General features: G+C 58.3%; 3 protein-coding genes across 5 annotated transcripts; 1 reads left to right on the top strand and 2 right to left on the bottom strand.

The window, feature by feature from the left end:
* Window positions 1–2,538: 2,538 nt before the first annotated feature.
* On the bottom strand, window positions 2,539–15,900 carry RBPMS (RNA binding protein, mRNA processing factor). Of its 2 annotated transcripts, XR_005256751.1 has the most exons (9): window positions 15,720–15,895; window positions 9,883–9,960; window positions 9,645–9,683; window positions 9,474–9,536; window positions 8,595–8,745; window positions 7,900–8,030; window positions 6,164–6,233; window positions 4,754–4,859; window positions 2,539–4,152 (listed from the first exon to the last, which is right to left on the bottom strand). XR_005256751.1 is itself a non-coding variant. In XM_038135451.1 (8 exons), the coding sequence occupies exons 1-7, from the start codon at window positions 15,780–15,782 to the stop codon at window positions 6,171–6,173; spliced, it is 588 nt and encodes a 195-aa protein (XP_037991379.1). In that variant the 5' UTR covers window positions 15,783–15,900; the 3' UTR covers window positions 4,870–5,793; window positions 6,164–6,170. The 2 variants fall into 2 exon arrangements, 1 of the variants encoding a protein (XP_037991379.1); XM_038135451.1 differs by lacking the exons at window positions 2,539–4,152; window positions 4,754–4,859 and adding an exon at window positions 4,870–5,793 and having other exon boundaries at window positions 15,720–15,900.
* Window positions 13,277–17,951, top strand: LOC119700376. 2 transcript variants are annotated; one of them, XM_038135454.1, is made up of 3 exons: window positions 13,277–15,327; window positions 16,975–17,114; window positions 17,303–17,951. In XM_038135454.1, exons 1-3 carry the CDS (start codon window positions 15,248–15,250, stop codon window positions 17,683–17,685), a joined length of 603 nt encoding a protein of 200 aa, XP_037991382.1. In that variant the 5' UTR covers window positions 13,277–15,247; the 3' UTR covers window positions 17,686–17,951. The 2 variants fall into 2 exon arrangements, 1 of the variants encoding a protein (XP_037991382.1); XR_005256752.1 differs by lacking the exon at window positions 13,277–15,327 and adding an exon at window positions 16,048–16,897 and having other exon boundaries at window positions 16,975–17,951.
* On the bottom strand, window positions 17,727–19,743 carry DCTN6 (dynactin subunit 6). Its single transcript, XM_038135455.1, has 7 exons — window positions 19,650–19,743; window positions 19,446–19,510; window positions 19,263–19,368; window positions 18,618–18,706; window positions 18,366–18,413; window positions 18,134–18,276; window positions 17,727–18,055 (listed from the first exon to the last, which is right to left on the bottom strand). Exons 1-7 carry the CDS (start codon window positions 19,670–19,672, stop codon window positions 17,957–17,959), a joined length of 573 nt encoding a protein of 190 aa, XP_037991383.1. The 5' UTR covers window positions 19,673–19,743; the 3' UTR covers window positions 17,727–17,956.
* Window positions 19,744–21,194: the final 1,451 nt, after the last annotated feature.

The raw sequence follows: 21,194 nt of genomic DNA, 5'->3' as shown, positions 1-21,194 counted from the left end.
ACATTGTGCAGAGTACAAGCACAGCAGGGGAAAAGGATGGTTAAGGCAGGAGGTTGTCCTGCCATTAAGTTAATTTTTTGACTATATACCTGCACTTCTGGGCTTGCATCCAAGGCCTGAAGTACTTGTGCGATTTCTTCCTGCCTCCATCAGTTTGGTTGTGTTCTCTATTCCCTCCTGAGCTGGTTATTAATTATGGAGACTGCAGAGATGAAGTCCAGACTCTGCTAATGGTTGACTTCCCAGTGGTTTAGAGACAGCATTTCAGGGACCTGCTAATGGTACTTCTCAGCTTTGCTTTTTTAAGCCCCACTGTCATCTTGGTTTGTACCCTGAGTGAGGCAGGTAGCGGTGTTCAGGTGTTGGCCGGAGCCTGGCTCTCGGGGCAGATCACATCTGCAGCACCCAGCCGATGCCCCTGGGTTGGAATGTCCTCCTTTTTGTGCTGGCAGGGAGAACAGAGCCTTGCCTGGCAGCTCTCAGGCAGTGCAGTGACCCTTGCAGGGTGACACTTTCAGGAATCGGGGAACAGATCCATGCTGAGTGCTGTGCCGGGCCCCAGCTATCCTCACAAAGCCACCCATCTCTTTGCTCCTAGCCACTGGCTTTCCTCACAGCCTGTGTCTCAGCCTTTCAAGCTGCCTGGCCAAGCCCTGGTGCTCTAGCATCTCTCCTCTCCCAGCCTTGTTGTTCCTTCTCCCCCTCTCCCAGGAGCGGCGCTGGGCTTGCTCCTCCTCCCTGCCCCATCCGGGCTGCGGGTGCTGCCGGCCTCGGCGCCAGCTCTGTCTGCCCTTTGCTCTCCCTGGCCTGGCTCATGCATCTCCATTCCTGTGGCAGGACCCCTGTCCCTTCTGCCGCTGCCTGACCATCCACCCCAAATCCTCGGAGAGATATGGCTCTCCCGTTCCCACCTTGTTCCCATTTCTCTGCTCTTCACTTGTGCCCATCTGATGCGGGGAATCAGCGCTGTGTTTTCTCTCGCAGGCCCTGCCAAGCTGTTCCCTGCCTTTGCGGCTGCTTCCAGCCTGCAGCCGGTCAGCCAGCCCCTGTGCAGGGATGCACAGGAAGGAGCTGCCTGCATCCCCCCTTCCCTGAGCTTAGCCTTACGCTAGGGGGATGGGAACAAACCGACTTGGGAAAACGGAAACAATGAGAGTGCAAAATCTCGCTTTGGTTTTTCCAGCTCTGCCTGTTCATATCCCCCAGGACTTTTCCCTGGTATCGGATGGCAGCTCTGGCCTGGGAGTCCCTGATCCCGTTTTGCAATTCTCCAGTGTCAGCCAGCAGCTTGGGCCTTCCTGTAAGTGCCCCAGTGGTCACAGGGAAGGAATGTTCCCCCGGCCGGCCGCAGGGGGAAAGGTCACCGCGGGCAAAGGGGACGCCAGGCGAGCAGCGGCTGCTGCTCCCGCCCCTTGCTGATGAGGGCAATGCTCATCAGCACAGAGACAAAAACAAGCTGGCTTATGGGGGAAATCGGGGGGAAAAAAATGGTTCAGGAGGTTAAATATTTTGGGCAAGGCCCCGCTTCCTTTCGCAGGGCAGATCTGGGAGCAGATGCAATGCCCAGGCAAAGTCCGGGATGTGTGCACGTTTCACGGCTCTCTTAGCTGCAGGATGTTTGCTGCTGAATCCGCTCCCAAAAACATCTGTGTGTCTCTTAAAGTGGTGCCTGGGACAGAGGTTTTGGCCAGTTGTTGCTGCTCGGAGCAGCTCTTGGGCTGAGCAGCGGTGTTGTGGCTCCCTTCCCTTCCTCCCCCGTGCCTGCCAACAAACCTCTCCGCTGGATGCAGCTCGGAAGGAAAGCTGTGAAAGCTGTGACTCGCGGTGGCCACAGCGGGATTAACATCCAACATGAAGGGTTTAACTCATCCCTGCCAGCCAGGGGTTTCAAATAACCGTGCCTCTTCCTTCCACCCTGGAGCATGTAGCTTTTTTAATCCTGTCCTTTACACCCCGTTTTCCAGGCTGCCTTTGCTAAGCTGGAGCTTGCTCCTGGCACTTTGTTTTTGAAGCCTGGCCTGTTGGCTGAAGCTCCTGGGGATGCTGGTCACATTTGTCAGGGTTGGGAGCAGAGCAAAGAAAGGAGGAGGAATTTCTAGGTTGGGCTTGCAAACTGGAGTTTTTCAAAATTCCCAACGTGTTAAAAAAAAAAAATACAGAGCTAATCTGGCTCTTGGTCTCTAGGTTACGTTTGCCTCAGCCGAGTCTGAGCTCATGGAAAATTGCATCCCAGCTCCTGTGCTCCCTGCCAAGATTAGTAGGTTTAAAAACTAACCGATAACATCTTTGTAAACTTGGAGTCATTTCTTTAAAGCCTGCTGATCCTTCCAGCCTGGATTTTGGAGCTTTCCTAGAGATCCAAGAGAGCCAAACAGGACGATGGCATCTGCCCTGAAAAATCACCCAGGAGCCTCACAGTGCTTTCAGCTGCTCCCGAGGGAGGAAGGAGGCTGATGTTTGCCAAGGCCCTGAGGGGTGTGCTGGGATCCTTCTCCCTGTTCCCTGCCGGATACACAGCACACAGCGACGCTCTGCGCGTAACTTACAATAATCACCGGTTTTATTTTTAAAAAATTACAATAGAAAAGTACCTTTAAACATATTTCCAAAAGCAGAGTAGACAATGTGGAAGCTTCTCTCCTCTCCACAAGACAAAGTACAGGAAATAGTTTGCTAAAAGAGTTAGTCCGTCGCTTGGGAACGCTGGTATCGTTCCTTTTGGAGCCGCTCTGAGGTTTGTCTTGGATTTGATTTCTTCTCACATCACTTTTATCAGGCCCATTTTTTACAGAAGACCCCAACGGGACAGTTTCTGATGGTGAAAAACCCCATTTTTTCATCCCCCTGTCCCACCCCGACGGCCAGAATCTCAGCCATCTTATTTCGGCCCACCCACAGGACAAGAGGAAGGAGAAAGGAAAAGGTGATGATGTTTAACGAGGCCACAAACAGCTGGGAAAAACCGGCTACGGTGAGGCCTGGGCAGCAGCTGAGCACAGTGTTCCCTGCAGCTGGAATGGAGATGGGGGAAAGGCAATGGAAGGAGAAGCTCTGCACCTCCCTTTGCAAGAAACCGCAGCCTGATGGAGGTTTTGGGTCAGTTTGCTCTCTTCTTTTTCTGAATCCCTCCTGGAGCAAGGAGAAGGAGAACTAGTAAGTCAAGCAGTCTCTCTGTTGGTACTTTATCTCTGTAAAGGATGTTGGCAGCTTCCCTTCTCATCTTTAAACATGGGAATGCCACGCAGGGAGCAGCTGGACCAGCGTAACATCAGCGCTAAAACCACAGGCCAGGCCAGGCCAGCGCTTCAGCGTAACGGGAAGCCCCTCAGGACTCATGTCCGACCTGGAGGAAGCTGGCAAACCAAGGATTTGTTGGTATGCTTTTTCATACAGCAGTTTACATTGCCTGTAACAGCTTGGAGCAGTCATGGCAGGAGGAGGAGGAGGAGGCAAATTGTCACCTTGCTACGTGTGTGGGCTGCCTGCCCGTCCCTGATCCGAGCTGCTGTACCCCACGGAAGCTTTGCACAGCAGCTATGAACACAGCCCCAAGGTAAAAATAACATGGGAAGGAAGTTCCTGGTCGTCCTGCCTGCTCGTCAGTTGGTGCAACTGGGAAGAAAACAGTAATACTGTAGTGTCTGCAGACGCCTTGCCAGCACGGCCAGAGCATAGTTCCTACAAACCCGCATCGTGCGTGTCGACATCCTCGCGCTTGGGAGCATGGTGCCTTCCACATGCAGCTGCCGGGGCCAGGGGATAATAAGACTCTTCTTTACACACCTCGAAAGTCAAGCACAAAACCTGTGGTCCGGTGTAAGATTGTCCTCTTGAGGAGCTTTGGTACAAAAATACTTGCTCTTGTTTTGGTTTATTTCTTTTTTTTTTCTTCTTTTTTTTCTTCTTCTTTTTTTTTTAATAGTCTGCTTTCCTATGGTTCCATTTGAAAAGCTTTTTCAAACACTACAACAATGCCTGTCAAACCATGCTTTCGGGAGTAACACACTCTTCCTTACAAATATACAGTGTAAAAGAGGAAAATATTATTACTAGGTATGTTTTTTCTTTTTTCTTCTAGGAGAGCAGATGTGTGATAGAGGCTGTGGGAAAGTCTTGGAGGAATCCATACTTGTGTGAGGTTTTTTTTCAAGCCTGAAACAACAAAGAGAGGTGTTAAAAAAAAAAAAAAGAGCAGCTGTGATGGAGGAAAAAGGGCTGTGGTTAATCTCTCTTCCTTCGTGGAAGGAAGGAAGCAAGGTAGGGGGGAGAGGGAGGCTTGTTTTGGAAATTTGTGTCAGGACTGTGCTCTAAGGAGAGTTGTTTAGCAGGGAAAAGGGCAAGGTGGGACCTGCCTGCAGGAAGAGACCGTAGCATCCCTGGCACAAAGAACCCCACTTTGTTCCTCCCCCTGGCTGCAGTCCCCGGGGCTGGAAGTGGGAAGCCGGGAGTTAAGTGTGAGTTTTGCAGTTAACAGGAATTCGGTCTCTGTTGATCCAAGGCAGGAAGCAAGGAGGGAGATGAGATTAGCAGGGGTAATTCAAAGCCGAGAGGCATTCCTTGGCTGTGGAAACTCTCACCCCAGATAACAGCGATCAAGGAGGGAATGGCAGAGCCGTGGTTCTGCAGAGCCTAGCTGGAGCAGCCCCAGGGCCGTGCCAACCTCAGGGCCTGTTCCCTCAGGGACATTGTGTTGACTTCCTCGCTCCTCTGTCCCCTTCCCCAAGCAGCCAGGCCCGCAGGGTGGCATCCTTACCAGCACACTGAGGTCCTGTGGAGAGCACACCAACCCAGTAGCCACCTTGGAAGACTCCATTAATACCCACAAGACTGACTGTAGGCCACCATCACACACCTGAGACCTGTGGGAGGACACAGCGCAGAGTGAGGGACGCTGGCACTGGGGACTGAGGTCAGTGTGCCGTGGGCAGGGGTGGTTTCGCAGTGACCACAGTTGGCACTTCCCGAGGGGACAGCTTGCAGCTTAGTTGGGCCAAAGTTGGCGCTTGATGGTCTCAGATGTCTTTTCCAACCTAATTGATTGTGGGATTAGCCCCACCGTGATGGGCTCCAGGCAGCAAATACAGACAGATGCAGGCAGGAGAGCCAGGCCTTCAGCCAGACCCTCTGTGCCCTTCCCAGCTGGAAGAGCCTGGAAGCAAAGCAGGAGGTCCCTGAGCCTCCTCCATCCTTGCCACCCACTGTGGCTCTTGGGCTGGTGGACCTGTTTCAAGGGATTTGCTCATCTCCCCTTCCCAAAAGCGTCTCTGCTCACATTTTATCTGGAAGCATTGGCATGTTGCATATTTTGGAAGAACCATTGGTTCCCAAAGCCTCACTACTCCCTATTTTTATCTGCTGGGCCTAAAATAGCCAGTGAATTCTTTACGGATCCAAGTCTGGGGCTGGCTGCAGCCGGGGCTGGGCCTCGTGCCCTCCCGGCTGAGTGACCTCGTGGCCGCAGCACAGGGCTGCAGATGCCAGGCAGATGGGCAGAGCAGTCACATGCGAGCATGGGCAGCTGATGCCAGAGCTTTGGATCCACTGGCATTTCTCCGCAGGCGGGTGTGGAAGCAGGAGGCTTCCCAGCAGGGATTGTTCCCGGCGAGGATGCTCCAGGCAGGCTGGGGTTGCAGGGCAAGCAGTGCTAAGTGTCCACCAAGGCTCTTTTCCCTCTTCCATGCGAGTCCCCTTTGTTTATTTATCCACAAAGGCTGAAGTTATTTGCAGAGCGCATCTTGCAAGGCTTTTTCCATCCCAAGAGGTCCCAGATGGAATGGGATCCGTCCCTCCCTCCTGCTGGGCAGCCGGGTGCTCAGTAAGGCTGTGCTTCTTGTTTTGGCACCCCCACCACCCCGGGCTGCCTGGGATAGCTTTCCTTAAGATTTAATGAGGTGATGGTGCCAGGGCTGCCTTTCCCATCACACCTCCCTCTGGCATGGTGCCTTTCCCTCCTGCCCCAGGACACATGGGAAAGTGAATGGTGGCACAGACATCTCCTTCTGGGGACAAGGAGGGCAACTGGACTTGGGGTGTCTGCTGACAAGTGGCCACGCACCCTGCGCTGCTGGAAAGCCCGGGAGATGCAGTGGGGAAGCTCAGGGTGGAGGTGGTGGTGGGGTCCCCAGGCGGCCCAGAAGGATGGGAGCGGGAGAGCGGCACTCACCCGGCATTCAGCAGAACTGACGGGACTTCCAGCCCTGAGAACCAGCCTCGGAGGGAGGGAGCCAGCGCATCTGCAAAGGCAAGGGGGACACAAGGTGAGAAGGGGTGGCTGCCCACCCTGGCAGGATCGGGCTGCGGCTGGGCTGCCTTTTCCTGGCTTTTCCCAGGCACAGGGCGGAGGGAGGTTGGAACACCAACAGTACAGCCATCCCAGCTCCAATTCCAACAGCAACACTGAGGCTGAGCACAGCCCTTGGCATGGCTGCTTCCAGCAGGATGGAGCTGGGACAGCAGCACCATGGTCCCACTGAGCAGGAGTGAGCTCATCCTTCTCAGCTTCTGCAAAGCCCGCTTGAAGCAGGGTGGAAAACATCAGATGCCAAAATTTGGCATGCAGGCACTCGGTGCTCTGCCAGATAACTCCAAGCCAGCCCCACCATCCATCCTGCAGATCTGGTCCCGCTGCTGTCTGCAGGATCCAGCGAAGCAGCTCCAGTTTGGATGGTGGCACCAGTCTCCAGCCCCCACCCAGCAAACCCACAACCCCAGCAGCTGCTCAGGAGGATGGGAAGGTGCAACCAGCACCCTCCCCACCGGGATGATATTTCACGTCAGGTAATATTGCCTCTGTCTAACATCAGATCTCAGCCTGGGTTTTCCCGAGGGACCCTCAGAGCTTCTGTACGCCTCTGTTTCCTTGGCTGTGCGCTTCCCTGAGCAGGGCAGGTGCTGCCTGTTAGCAGTTATTTGACAAGGCAAGTACGTAGCTGCAATAATATTTACCATCGCTCTTCCTATGAACAGCAGGGCTCAGAAAGCTGGAGTTTCATCCAAAGGCTGCACATGGTTTGCACACTGAGCTCTTTTCCTCACCCTTCTGCTCAAACCAGCCCCTGGCTGCTCCAGCTCTCAGTGATGGTGGCTCTGGATAACCTGGCTCAATCCTGGCGGGCCAAGGCCAAAAGCCTTTTGGATGCAGTTTATCTGGCAAATCTATTTCCATGTGCTTGTAGCTGGCAGCAAGGAGCAAAAGCCGGGGTGCTGTCCAGCATGGATGCTGAGGAGGTAGCTGCCCTTTCCCCCCTTGTGGCAGGGGTCCTTTTCCAGCATTGCCATGATGCTGCAAGGCTGGCACTGCAAAGAAATCCTCTTGCTCCACCATTTCCACTTCTCCTCCTCTTTCCCCCGCTCCTCTCCCAGGCGGATGGTTAATTTTTAACAGCCCATGCTGCCATCGGGGGCCAGTGGCAGCCGGCAGAAAGCGCTTGTGAGGAGGCAGCGCCTCGTCAATAAAAGATGGACCCTCCATTTGCGCTTCGCTTCCCTCTCCTCCCCGCGAGAGCTGCCTGGCTTCACACCCCATGAACAGCACAGCGCTTCCCGGCGATGCTGCAGGGGCAGCCAGGGGTTCTGGAGCCCCCATCTCACGCTGGCAGCCGGACGGTTCGGTGCCAGGAGCGATGGGCATGGTCCAGGCCCTGAGACCATCCCCAGTCCGCCCTCCTCCCTCACCACCTGCCCCACCACAGCGAAAGTAGGAAGGCAGAGAGAGGAGTCTGGGCAAAGACAGGACCCCTGCCAGCGTTCAGCTCCGTTTGGGAGCCTTCCCTAACCCTCAAGGAGCGGGGAGTGAGTGCCTGTGAGCCGGGCAGAGTTAGTGGTGCGGCGAGCACCATGGGGAAGGGGGCCGGGGGCGGGCGGGAGGGTGAGCGGTGGAGGCGGATGGGTCGGAATTACCTGGGCGTGCAGCGAAGCGGGATAGGTGAAAGCAGGAGGAGGTAGAGCAGGTGCTAATTCCGCTGGGTACAGAGGGTACGGCCCCCACACTTCAGGGCTACTGGGGTAAAGTGCAGGCACTGTGAGCTCATCTGCAAGAGAAGAAGAGGGAGAGTTAACGGTGACCCAAGGGCTGTGCCCCTCGCTGCATCCTTCCTTCTCCCCTTGATGCAGGAGCAGAGCTGGCCCTGGAAAAGTGTGAGATGCCGCCACTGAGAGCTGACTCACAAAGCCAACACAGAATTCTCCCGCTGGGATAACACGGGGTGACCGATGCTATGGGGCCGGGGGCATTGCTCAGGGAGCTGGGGTTGGGCTCCTTGTCTCCAAGGGGTTTAGTAATCCCAGGGATTCAGCAGAGGGGAGCGTGCAGCTCGTGCCTGTGTGCAACAGCAGGGTGAGGAGCCGGCGTCTGCGCCAGAGAAGCTCTTCCAGAAGCGGAAACGGGCACGGAGCGCTCACGGCAGGGCATCGCCGAGGTCTCTCCTGAGACCTCATCCTGCTGGCTGTCACCTGTCCCAGGTCCTCTCCTTTGGGAGCCCCCAGCACGTGCCACCACGCAGCAAGCAGGTACCAACGCTTCCAATGTCCCCGCTCCTTCCAGCCCCTGGTGCCTGCCAAGCCCAAACCCCGCCGGCAGTGCAGGGGGTACTCACAGGGCTCCCGGGCGATGAACTGAGGTACGGCGGTGGGGAGAGGGGTGCTGGGATTTGGGGTGCCCACCAGCTTGTTCTTGGCCATCTTGGTGTTGGCCTTGGCAAACTCCAGCCGCAGCGTCTGGGGGATCTCGGGGTCGAAGCGGATGCCCTGTGGGAGGGAAGGAAGGAGGGAAGGAGGCGCGGCGGGTGGGCGAGCACCGCCGCGTGCCGGCCCCGCAGCAAAAATAACTCCCCGTTATTTATGGGTTTTTTCAACTTGCAGCCCTGAAATGAGCTAATTTGCCGGGCCCCGGGGCGGCTCACATTCCTCCGGCATCTTTAGCATCGGCACCATATTTGGCAGTCGGCATCCCGCAAGGCAGAGCTCTTATCCAGAGGGATTAGTGGAGCCAAAAAAAAAAAAAAAAGTTTTATGTTGAAAATGAAGAGAAGGAAAAAAAACAACCCCGAACCAAAACGCGGGGAGAACTGGGGAGGAATTGGAGAACCGGCTCCACACAGTTCTGCCTGTGACTATTTTCAGGTAACTTCAGGAGTTGCTAAAAGAAAGTGAAATTTAGTTTTTTTCTTTTACAGACTTAGCTGGGATTTTTCCTGCTGAATGAACAGGGAATGTTCTTTCTCACTTGCATCTAAAGCTTGAGTCCTGAGTGTTCAAGCCCTCCTGGATGGCCCTGAGAAAGGTGAGAGGGACGCAGCCCCCCAGGAGGGGGGATGCAGCTGAGAAAACAGGGTTGTCTGGAGGGATGGGGATGCCATGGGGCCGGCTGGCATGGCAGGTACACATCTTAGGGATGGAGGAATTCAGAGAGCCTCTGGGGACAGGGAAACGAGGGGAAAATGGAGCAATGGAGCGGCTGAGCCAGGCACACTCACGTTCAGCGCGTTCTTCGCTGCCTCCGCCTCGGAGCGGCTGTCGAAGCTGACGAAGCCCACGGGCTGTGGAGGAAGGACGGGAGTCATCAGTCAGGCTCCTGGGGAGCACAGAGGGGAGCCCCTCAGCCCAGGGAATGGTGGGATGGTTACACCATTTGGAGCAGCTCCTACCTGCTTGGAGGTGAGTTTGATGAGAGACCCTTCGTACCCCTGCAAGGAAAGGATTAAAAAGGATGTTTGATGGAGATCCCCGCAATTAAATAATAGCAACTAAATAAACTGACTGAGTTAGACTTCTGTGGGTTCCCACGTGGTGGGATGGTGGTTTCCCAAGTGGTTTGGGGCCATGGGGCTGGGGCAGAGGCCAGCCCCATGCTTTCAGCCCCCCTTTCCCTCCCCAGTGTGATACCTTAAAGGGTCTGAAGAGCAGGTAAAGTTCCCGAGGCTTGATGTCCAGAGGCAACCCGCTGACAAAGAGTGTCCTCACCTGGAAAAGAAGAAAGGAGCTTCCTGGGGACCCTCTCTCATCCCTAACTTGGGGATGCACCACGCTCCCCGTAGCCAGAGGGACAATGCCAGCCCAAGGGGAGCCTCGTGGGCAGATAAAAGCCTTAAGCTGATGTGCTGGCTTTGCATCACGCTAGAGTGATGCTGAATTTTTGGGAGGGGTGGCCCCATCATTCATGTGGCCGTGGAGGAAGCTGCTAAGGCACCATGGAAAGGTAATGGGGACCTGTCCTCAGCCCAGCAGGCCTCTCCAGGATAGAAAGCTCACAAAATCCCAGCACCTTCCTACCCCAGTCTGGCAAACAGGATTTCTGCCGTCATCCCCGGCAGATCCTGGACTCCACAGACAATGCCTATTGTCTCAGTTTAATTGCAGCAGCTCATTAAGGACTGGGAGAAGCAAACACCAACTCTTCCTCCTGGAGGAAAGGCCCTGGTTTAGAGGGGGCTGGATTTAAGCAGCTTGTCCCTGGTTTTTAAGTCACCTTTTAAGGGGTTTTAACCCTTTTTGGGTGGATGTAATGTTTATCGTGGAGCAGCATCCTCGAAGCTGGGGTGTTTGGCAGAAATTCCGCTCCCACCACCCTGAGGGGGGATGTGGGGCTCCTCTAGGATGGGCAAACCCTGTGCTGGGATGGTTTTGCTTTACAACCAGCTTGTAAGCGTGAGACAGTGTGGGGAACTGAACCTGCTGTTCCTCTCCTCATCTCCAAAATCTCATCCTAACGCTTTGGGCTGTAGAAGGGGAAAACCTCGATGTATTTTATTTAATTTTTTTGGCCAGGCACCCTGCCTGCCCCATTCCCTGGGAAAGAGACATGGGAAACAGCCAGAAACAGCCAGCCCAGGCCTATTCTTTTGCTGACATTTCTTCTTTCTCTTGCAGATAAGCTATCTCCCCCATCTCCCAGCCTGGGAGCAGCAAACATTCCTGCTTTGTGGAACAAAACCTCTGGCTGACCTATATCTATTAAATAACAAAAGGTACTCAGCTGTTTGCACACAGCCCTTGTGTCAACAGCCCCGGTGGTGATACCCATCCTGGGTGCCAGCATTATCATCACCATCATCATCATCATCCCTGGGGTACCAGCATCCAGGCTGGATGAGATCAGCAGAGAAGGGATGTCCTCACCCCTTCCTGAGCCAGGGCTACAGCAGGTACAGCCTGGTAGCCTGTGCCCTTCGATTGGGACCATCCCCCAAGCTCCTTAGGGGACCCCTGCCAGCTCTCTGCCTGTCTGCTGGGACCAGGGAGTGACGGAGCATCCCAGAGTGTTCACCGCTGCCCCGTCCCCCAGTGGAGACACTGCCCAAATTTCTCCTGGCAGGGGCTAGGGAGGGATTCACCTGGAGGATCTCCCCTTGTGTCAATGAAATTCAGCCTAAAGAAAGCAACATTTTCCTTTCCTAGGGTAAACAATACTGGCTTGCAGACAGGTCCTCCTGAGCACGGCTGCTGTCCAGGGAATGGGCGCTCCAGACACGTCCACCCTCCCAGGTGGGTTTCCATCCTGAGCATCCCTGCAGGGTGTCCCCTGCCTCCCCCATCCCTGGAGCCATCCCTGCTTCTCCTCTCCCAGGGGAGCTTCAGGAAACACTGGGCACCAGTGGGAGGGACTGGGGGGAGTGGGGAACCCGCTGCCAGTTTGCTGCATCCCTGAAATCCAAACCGTGCGTGCCCAAGCCTGCCAGACCATTTGTCCCCAAAGCCACATGGGAGAGAGACAGAGATGATAGATCCCGAGGAACTCTCCAAAATTCAGCCCCACAGAGGAAGGGCTTCTTTTCTCTAATGACTTTGTTTTCTTTGCAAGTTCAAATGCGGGTCGGCCAAGTTTGAATCTGTAAAATTACACAGCGGCGAGAGGGAGAAGGGCTCCAAAGGATCCCCCAGCTGGATTCCAGCCCCAAAAGGGTTTTTGGGGCCTAGGGCAGGGGATGGATACGAGCTCTTGGGTGCTCCCCATCTGCACCCCGCAAATGCCCCCAGTCCCAGGGATGTTGGAGCAGGTCCTACACAAACAGCATCCTTTCTCTGGGTAATGAGCAGGTGGGACTGGCACAGCAAGGGAGCATCCTTGGGGATCATCCCAGCAGGCTGCACAGATACCCTTTAGCCAAGGGAAAGGTTCTAGACAGAAATATTACTCCTGCCCTTAAATGGAAGGAGAGCTTTGGGAGCAGGGAGCTGCTCCAGGTTTTTTTGTGCCCAGAGATCCCAGGGATTTAGTCCCCATCCTCTACCAGAAACACTCCTAGGGCAAAATCCTTCTTTCCCTGAAAAAAAAAAAAAAAGCCTTATCAGAGAAATTGCCAGGCAGCAGGCACGTATCTGTTCTTCCACAGGGAAGAATTACTCCTTCAGAGAGGTGGATCAGGCACGGCGCCTGCTCCCAAGGATGTCATGGGACAGGGCCAGACTGACAGCTCTCGAGCAAGGATTAAAGGGCGCTGGAGCATGGGATTCCCCCAGCTTAAGCCCCAGAGGTTTTTTTGGACAGCCTGAGCTGTTTCAGTTTGGCTGTATGAACATCTTTCAGTTTCTATTTGGTGGAGCATTTCTGCGTCTCTCCTTCTTCCTAAAATTTGGGGTGAAACCAAAGATTTTTTAAAAGTAAGACGTGCCAATGTTTGCATCAGGAGGAGCTCAAAGGTGCCCACCTTGACTTCCTTCCATGGGGATGGCAGCTATGGGACTGCTCCAAGTCCCTTTCCACAGGCCTCCTCTGCTGCTGCTGCTGCATGCCACAGCTCCCAAATTTCCCAGGGCTGCTGGATCCTACCTATGTTGCCTCACTCCTGGTGTGTCCCCTCCTGGCTTTTTGTTTTCCCTGCAGGAAGTCTGCTCTTCATCTGCGCTTCTCTCCTCTTCCTTGGAAATCATCTCCATCCCACTTCTGGCCTGTCCCTCTCACCTTTGCATCCCACATCCCAGCCTGTTGTCTCTGAAATCCTGCATCTCATCTTGGCCCAGCTTAAGGGATGCTGGAAAGGATCTGTGGAGGTTTGCTGAGATGGTCAGGGCTGGGGACATGCAAGGAGAGGCAGAGATCTGGGCCAGGAGGTGACTGGGGTCTCCAGAGCATGGATCAAGGATGACCCCAGCATGGAGAGGTCCGTGATGGGGCACCAGCAGCCCTCCTCCTACTCTTCCTCACATGAAGCCACAAGCTGGGTTTGTCTCCCACAGGTAAGGAGGCACCAGGGGGGTATTTGCTTGGCTTGGACCCCCATCACACGGCTGTGCCCAGAGGGATCCAGGGTGCCCTGCCAGCACGGTCGCGGTCCCCTGCCCTGCCCTGCCCAAACCAGCCCCGGTAAACGTTAACAGGCCGCGGGGAGGCGGGAGGCGTCCGGGTGATTCATCCACGAGGCATTTAATCGCCTCCTTCAGCCCAGCTCCCGTCCCTCGTCCGTCCGTCCGTCCGTGCGCCCCTTCCTTGCAGCGGGGCTCGCTTTAATTCTCCACCAGCCGATTATCCGCTTGACTGCCCGCCGCCGGAGAGGCACCGGATCCCGGCGGCAGCGGGAGGGCGACGGCACGGGGCTGCCACCGAGCCGTGCAGCCGGGCGAGCAGGGCTTCCCCTCCCTTTCCCGGCAAAGCGGGGTGCATTCCCGCCCCGCCGGGATTAGTCCTGGCATAAATAGTCTTCTTGGCTAATGGAGCGTCTTCCTCGGCTGGGTTTAGATTCCCGGGCTGTGTGTACGCATGCCTTCAGCCCGCAAAAGTCCCCGACATAAACAAGGCTGAGGCCGAGGGATGCCGGGGGGACGCGGGAGGACCGGCGCAGATCTCCGGCCTCGCCACCCGCAGCCGCTCTGCTGGAACATCGCGGCTCTCTCACGTCCGGTGAAGGACGGGAGGAGAGGAACAGCCCTTGGGGAATAGCGAGTCCGGAGCTGCCGGGGCTGGAACGAGGAAGCGGCAGAGGAAAAGGCAGCGAGCAGCCAAGGGAGCAGATGGGGGATTGCAACAGAGCGGTGGAGCGGCGGGATCAGGCGCGGGTCACACTCGTCCCTGTCCCGCCTGGAGCTTGTTCCCAAACCCTCCGGACCCCGCGCGTCAAGGAGGAAAGGAAGCAGGAGAACGGGGGGATGCAGCACAGGGGCCACGGGGGCAGATTTTATCCACTCGCTGGGCATATCCCCCCTAGGAAGCATCCCTGGGGTCCCCTCCCCATGGCACTGTTCTCCCGGGATGAGTGATCTGGCATGGGATGGGGACGAGGGCCACGAGCCGGGCTCTCCTCAGCCACTCCGCTACCAAATAAGGCCTCCGCCGAGCCTTTTACATGCCGTTCTCGCCGGCCCAAGTGACGTGACCGCCTTCCCAAATTGTTCCGGCTCCTCCGTGGGGAAGCCCCTGGCCCGCAGCTCCCCTGCACGGGGGGGTCCTGCCCGGGGGGACAGGCGAGAGCGGCGGGGAAGCCACCGGGTGCCGGGAGCAGGCGGCGTGAGGGGGGGGCTTTTCCCACCTGGCAGCACCCTGAGTGACCTCGCCGGGACGGGGGCTGCCTCTCCTTCTCTTCGGAGGGAACAGGAGACGGGAAGGCAAGCCCTGCGAGGGGGGAGGCGAGGCACAGTAGCTGGGCAACCCCTTTCCCTGCGCTTGAGCAAACAGCACCGGCTCCTCCAGCCTGGGCTGGAACAAGTCCTGCAGGGAAAATACCTGCCTGGCACCGGAGCAGCGCGGCTTTGCCGGCAGGAGCGGGCATCGCCCACCTCGTGTGGCCCTGGCACCTGCCGGCCGTCCCCTCCGGGTGTTCCCCATGTCCGGCATCACCGCGTCAGGGGGTCCCCAAGGATCAGCAGCGCCCTCCGCATGGAGCCGAGCGAGGGCTGCCCTTTGCCGGCACGGCACAGGCCTTTTCCTCGTGCTTTTGGAAAAGGCAACAGGCCTCCGTGGGTGTCACCCACTGCCGTGCCCAACAGAGCCGCAGCATCATCTCCCACACACCCCGCAAGGCCACCCCCAGGGGGAAAAACTCCCCGTTTTTAAGGAAACTTTGGGAAGTTTGAAGCCAGAGCCGCCTCTGGAATAAGCAAATGAAGGCAGGCGGCAGCGGGCGGCGGAACTGAGGTGATTGTTCCCAGCGCTGGCCACCAAGCAGGGAGCCCAGCAGGGAGCTGCTGGAGCAGCCCAGCCGGTGGAGGGTAAGGGAGGAGGAGGCGATCGCAGATCGGAATCTTCCCGCTCTCACCCTCACAAAGTCCAAATTCCCATCTCAAGGTCACGGGCAAAACCAGGAACTTTGCGGCTGGAATGAAGAAAACCAGCTCTCACCGTGGCGGGGTGTGGGGTCGGTCTCCCGTGGGGATGGGAGCGTTTCCGACATTTTTGGGGTGAGACCCGTGGGAAAGAGATGCATGCACGCTACTCGCGGTTACCGGCAGCACCAGGCAGCGGCAGCGGGACCGGGGGCAGCCTGGTTTATCCCCCCACGCCCCCCGGGGCTCCCCACGCCCGCAGGTTCCCTGCGGCGAGGCGGAGGGGCGTTTGCGGCGAGCCCCAGGGGGATGCGGGCGGAGAATGGGAGCGTCCCGGGAAGCGGGGATGCGCTCCCTCCGCTCGTCCCTGTCCCCCCCGCAGCAGCCCCGGGCACCGGGAGCCCCGCGGCGCGGACCCCCCCATCCCGCGGGGCTGCGTGGGCACCCCGGGGACCGCGGGTGGGGAGGGGGAAGCCGGACCCCCCTTCGCCCCAAATCCCCGGTTCGTGCGTGTGTCCCCCCGGTACCTCCTCCTCGGGCAGGCTGGTGTCGGCGGGGCCGCCCTCCCTGTCGGCGGGGACGCTGCTCATGGTGCGACCGGCCAGGCTCCTCGTCCCGCCGGCGGCAGCCGCGTCCGGGCGGGCGGCGCTGGGGGCTGGTCCCGGCGGCGGCGGGGGGGCCGGGGCGGGGCGGCGCGGCCGGGGAGGGACGGGGCGGGGGCGCGGCGGAGCGGCGGGGACGGAGCGGGGCCGCGGGAGGAGCGTGGGGATACGGGAGGTGGGCGATGGGAACGCGGGACGCAGGGCTGGGGACGTGGGACGCGGCGCCGGGGCTACGGGACACGGAGTTGGGAATACGGGACGATATCGGAGGCGTAGAAGACACTCTAGGACATGGGGTTGGGGGTACCAGATACAAGGCTGGCGACACGGGGCACAAGAACGGGGAGATGGACGCAGTCTCAGGGACATGGGACACGGGCTGAGGGTAAAGGACAGGGCTGGGCAGAGGGGACACAGTCCTGGGGACACGGGATGCAACGTTAAGGATACAGGACACCGGGCTGGGGACACGGAGCACAGTCCCAGGGACACGAATGCGTCAGGGCTGTGGGGCAGAGGAGGGGACAGTGCTGGCGACACACAATGCAGGGCTGGGGGCGTTGGAAGGGCCAGCGGGGGCTCATCACCTCAACCAGCCCCACCTGGGTGCTCAACCCCTCCCTGCCCGGCCCCGCAGGGAGCTGCATTTAGGCTTCGTGGCTGGGCTGGGCTTTTGCTGAGCCTGCGCTGGGCCTGGCATCGTGTACACTTCATTCTAGAGCTCGGTGTCGGGTGTTTGCAGCCCTGCACAGCCCCGCGGAGGAGGCAGTGCTCCCGCAGGGCTGTGCTACCCCCGCAGCAGCGTGACAGAGACCCTCGGGGCGGGGACCAGCGGCTGTGTCCAGCCCAGGTGCTGCCTGCTCGGGGCGGGAGGTGACACCGGGGACACGCTGCCCGGGACACCCGCAGGTTTCCAATCTCCTCGCAGCAGCGATTCACGGGGCAGAAGCTCTCGGGCCGGGAGGGAGGTGGAGATGAGCTGCGCCAGATGGATTTGGGGCAGCGGGAAGTGTCTGGCTACAAGGGCAGCTGACCCCGGAGGGAATCCAGAGCACAGGGACTGATGTAGTCACCCGAATCTGCTGGAGCCCCGGGCCTTTGAGGTAGATTTTCAGCAAGGGGAGAAGGAGAATTAGCATTTAGAGATGTGTTAAACTCCCTTTGTTTTCCCCCTCCACAGGCATCTGTGCAAAAAGCTCTGGCTGGACAGCGGGTGGGACAATGCTCACAACCCTTATTTGGACTCAGCTTTGGGGAAGAGCTGCAGCTCCCCAGCAGCGCTGGAACCCAGGTTGGAATCGCAAACTGGAAAAAGGAGAGGTTCGCATTTTTTTTGTAGCCATGAAGCTGCACTCGGGGAGAAAACCAACAGATTTGCTCCAACAGATATTGCACCGCTTCCTTGCCTTGAAGCCTCTGGTCCCAACCCAAAGCCCCATGTCCCACCAAAATTTGGGCTCCTCCGTGGTAGTTGCTGATCCTCTCCCCTCTCTCCCTCTTTCCTACAGGAATTTTTGCTGCATCCATCTCCATCTGTGCTGGGACACAACGCTGGACTGTGTCATACAGCGATGGAAGGGGAAGTTGTGTACCGCCGGGGACCCTGGCGGGACGGCTGGGAAGCGTGGCGAGTCCCGAGGCTCCAGTAGAACGAGTGGACAAGGCTCAGCTCCGCTCTGGCTCCTCCGGGAGAGAACCCGAGCAGGAGCAGCCTTCGGGGGAAGGGGCGGAGTGTGGCACCGGGTCCGTGGAGCCTTTCCCAGCCCGGCGCCCGCCTGGATCCGGGATGCGGGGCCGGGACCCCCGAGGAGCGCGGGGTCACACCGCCCTCTGCCGGCGCGACGGGACGGGTGGCACCGGGGCTGTCCCCGCCGCGACAGCGCTCGTGTGACCCGAGCACCGCACCCCGCACACTCAAAGGGCTGCGGTTCCCTCGGGCAGCGGAGCAGGAGATATTTTATTCCCGAAACGGAGCACGAACAATAGAGCTAACGAGTGAGAGGCAACAGACTCGAAGCAGGTCCGAGATTCCCGGCGGAAGATAAATAAATGACACAAACAAGGAAGGAATGGTGTGATGGAAGGAAGGACGTGGAGACCGGACTCCTCACGGAGTGTGTAGCGCTTCCCAGGACCAAGCACTGGAAGCATGAGGTGGGCGCTCAGCTCTTGACAGGGGTGGACGCGGCCTTCGTGGTCTTCTTCAGGTGGTGGTAGTTGGGCAGGATCTTCATCAGGAAATCCAGCTGCAGCGTCTGGGGCTGGAAAGGGAGGCAGGGGAGGTGAGGGAGCAGGAGGTGGCGCGTGTCCCTGTGCCCCACGCACACGCACGCACGCACCTGGGGCCGCTCGGTCTGCACGCGCCGCAGGCAGTCGGCCCCGTAGATGACGGTGTTCTCGGGGATCACCTCGTAGGTGTTCACGTTGCAGCAGGCCCCGATGATGCAGCCGCTCGTCAGGATCACGTTCCTGCCAACAAACGCTGCCAGGGAGAGCAGAGGGAGGAGTCCCTGTGAGGGCTGTCCCCAACAGCGTTTACAGCAGGGCGAAAGGCACCAAGGCCAGAATTACCTTTGGATTCGATGACGTTGTTGTCTCCCACCTTCATCGCTTGGGAATCTACAGGTCTGTGTTAAGAAAAAACTATAAAACGCTTTGCTTTTTTTTCCATCAGGTGAAAAACACTGATGCCATTTTCAAACCAGCACCAAGCAGCCCTGGGCTATCTGAACCCTGACACAGCCCCAGAGATGCCTCCCCCCGCCCTGGAGAGATCCTGAAGCACAATGCGCCGGGTGGTTTGTCACTGCACAGCGAGGATACAGCATCCAACCTCAAAAACATTGTTGGTGCCAATGACCATGGGCTTGGGCTCCACATCTTCGCTCTCTGGGGTTATATTTTCTGGGTACCTGCAAGAGGGAAGAACAGATTTCCACGTCTGAGATCACAGTGACAGTGCTTCTGTCAGTCAGCTTCGTGACAGATATCCCAGATATCACAGGTATCCCACCCAACTGAGCTGGACTTCAGCATTCTGAGACTGCTTAGGATTAGGATTATTATGTTCTGTCAGCTTGAGAAGGATTCAGACGGGGACTTAGCAACCATCCAGTACCTGAAAGGAGCCTACAAGGAAGCTGGAGAGGGGCTCTCTGTCAGGATCTGGAGTGACAGAACAAGGAGTAATGGGCACAGATGTAAAGAGGGGAAAATAAGGTTAGGTATATCTGAGAAAATCTTTACTGTGATGGGGGTGAGATATCAGAATAAGATGCCCAAGGCAATATTGGCTGTCCCAACCCTGGAAGTGTCCAAGGCCAGGCTGGACAGGCCATGTGATTCCATGGCTTTTCCCCCCAAGCCATAGTGCCACACGTATACACAAAAGCACGAACTCCGGTGATTTTTTTTTAATAAACCCCACTTCCCCAGGGTTTTTAAGCTACCCCACGGCGCCGCACGGACCCGTTGATGATGAGCGCCTGCTCCTCGATCAGGTTCCCCTCTCCGATGACGATAGGCCCCGCCTCGGCGATGATGCGGGCCTTGGGGTGGATCACGGTCCGGGGCCCTGCGGGGACAGCCCGGCGTCACCCCGCGGCCGCACCGGGGCCGGGGGGGGGCCGGGGCGGGGGCCGGGGCGCTTACCGATGGTCACGTCGCCGCGGATCTCGCTCTCCACGCACACCACGGCGCCCGGCGCGATCTTCACGCTGCGGGGAGCCACGGGCCGGTCACGGCGGGGCAGCCCACGCACCGCGCCGGGACGCGGGGAGGGCAGGCCGCGTCCCGGGGTGCCCGTGGCAGGGATCGGGGGGAAGCGGGAGGGATGGAGCGGGGAGCGGGACTCACCTCTTCTGCGCCTTCTCCGCCATGGCCGCGGCCGGCGGCGCCTGCGCGGGGCGGAGCTCCGGGGCTGCGCGGGCGGTCCCGGCCCCGCTCGCTGCCCCCGGTGCCCCGGGATCCCGGGAGGGGCGGGGCCGGCCCCGGCCGCCCCCGGTGAGCCGGGCACCGGGAAATACAAAGCGAGTGCCGTGTTTGGGGGTTCAGAGAGCGGCCTGCGTGTTCGTGCTTGAGAAACAAACAGCGAGTCCTGTGTTTGGGGGCACCAGGCTCTTTTGGCCCTCTTTAGGATACTGAAATAAATAAATCAGGCTTTTTAAAAATTATTTTTATTTTTTTTCTCCTCAGAAATGGAGACAAGTTCCATGTTTTTTGTTGGGGGGGGGTTCCAAGTCCCGCTTTGTTGGCGCTCGGAGCCAGCCCCACCCGGGCAGTCTCGGGGCAGTGCCACAGACTCCAGCCCTGTCTGGGGAGTGCGAGTGGAGGCTCATCCAGGCTTGGATCACAGAGCCCAAATCCTGCGTTTCGGGGCTCAGGGCGGACCCCAGAGTGGTGACGGGGGGGGGGGGGGGGGGGTGACCCCGGGGGCGGAGCGAGGCTGAAAGGGGCGGGGCCAGGGCGCGCGGAGGGGGGCGGGGCCGGCACAGGTGTGAGGGGTGGGCACACAGAGCGCGTGCGCGGGGCGCGCAGGGCGGCTGGCACAGGTGCGCGGGGCTCCAGGGCGCCTGCGCGGGGCGGGGCCGAGGGCATTTAAACCCCGGAAGCCGCCTCAGGCGCCATTGTGCCCCCAGCGCCGGGAGGTGCCGGACGGGGCTGCTGCGGGCTCCCGAAGCGGGGCCCAGGTGAGGTTCTCTCTATCCCTCTTTTCTCCTTCTGCTCCTACCTCTTACCCCTCTGCTTCCTAGATCCCCATTCCCTCCTCTCCCTGCCCCTCTATGCACTTCCACCCCCGACTCCTTTCCTTTCTCCTTTCCTTTCGTCTTGCCTTTATTTTCCTTTTTTCTTTCCTTTTTCCTTTCCTTTCCTTTACATTTTCCTGTCCGCTCCTCTCCTCTGCTTTCTTCTCCTTTCACTTCATTTCCACTTTCCTTTCTCCTTTCTTCTTTCTCCTCTCCTCTCCTCTCCTCTCCTCTCCTCTCCTCTCCTCTCCTCTCCTCTTTCCTTTCTCCTGTCCTTCCCCCTCCTTTCGCTGTTTTCCACCCCGACCCCCCTCTAATCCTCCTTCACCTCCCTCCCCCTGTACCCGACTGCTCCCCTACAAACCCTGACTCCTGTCTCTGCTCTTCCTTCTCGTTCTCCCTCCACCCACCCTGCCCATCCCGACCCTGCTGCCACTTACCCTCCCCTCCTGCTCCCCTGTGCTCCCTCGTACCCTCCCTGTGCCCCTTGTCGCCCCTTATTTCCCCTCTCTCCCTTATCCCCCTGTCTCCCTTCTCCCCCTACCTCTGTGTCCCGTGTCCCCCCCTCTCTCTCTCTTGTCTGTCCCTGTCCCCGCAGCCGCGGGGTTCGGGGCGCCGCACAATAAAGCCCCGAGGGCCGGAGCCGGCGCCCCTT

The sequence above is a fragment of the Motacilla alba genome, chromosome 4, assembly GCF_015832195.1.
Source record: "Motacilla alba alba isolate MOTALB_02 chromosome 4, Motacilla_alba_V1.0_pri, whole genome shotgun sequence".
Lineage (NCBI taxonomy): Eukaryota > Metazoa > Chordata > Aves > Passeriformes > Motacillidae > Motacilla > Motacilla alba.
The sequence above is the reverse complement of the archived record's forward strand: the minus strand, read 5'-3'. Positions and strand labels throughout refer to the sequence as shown.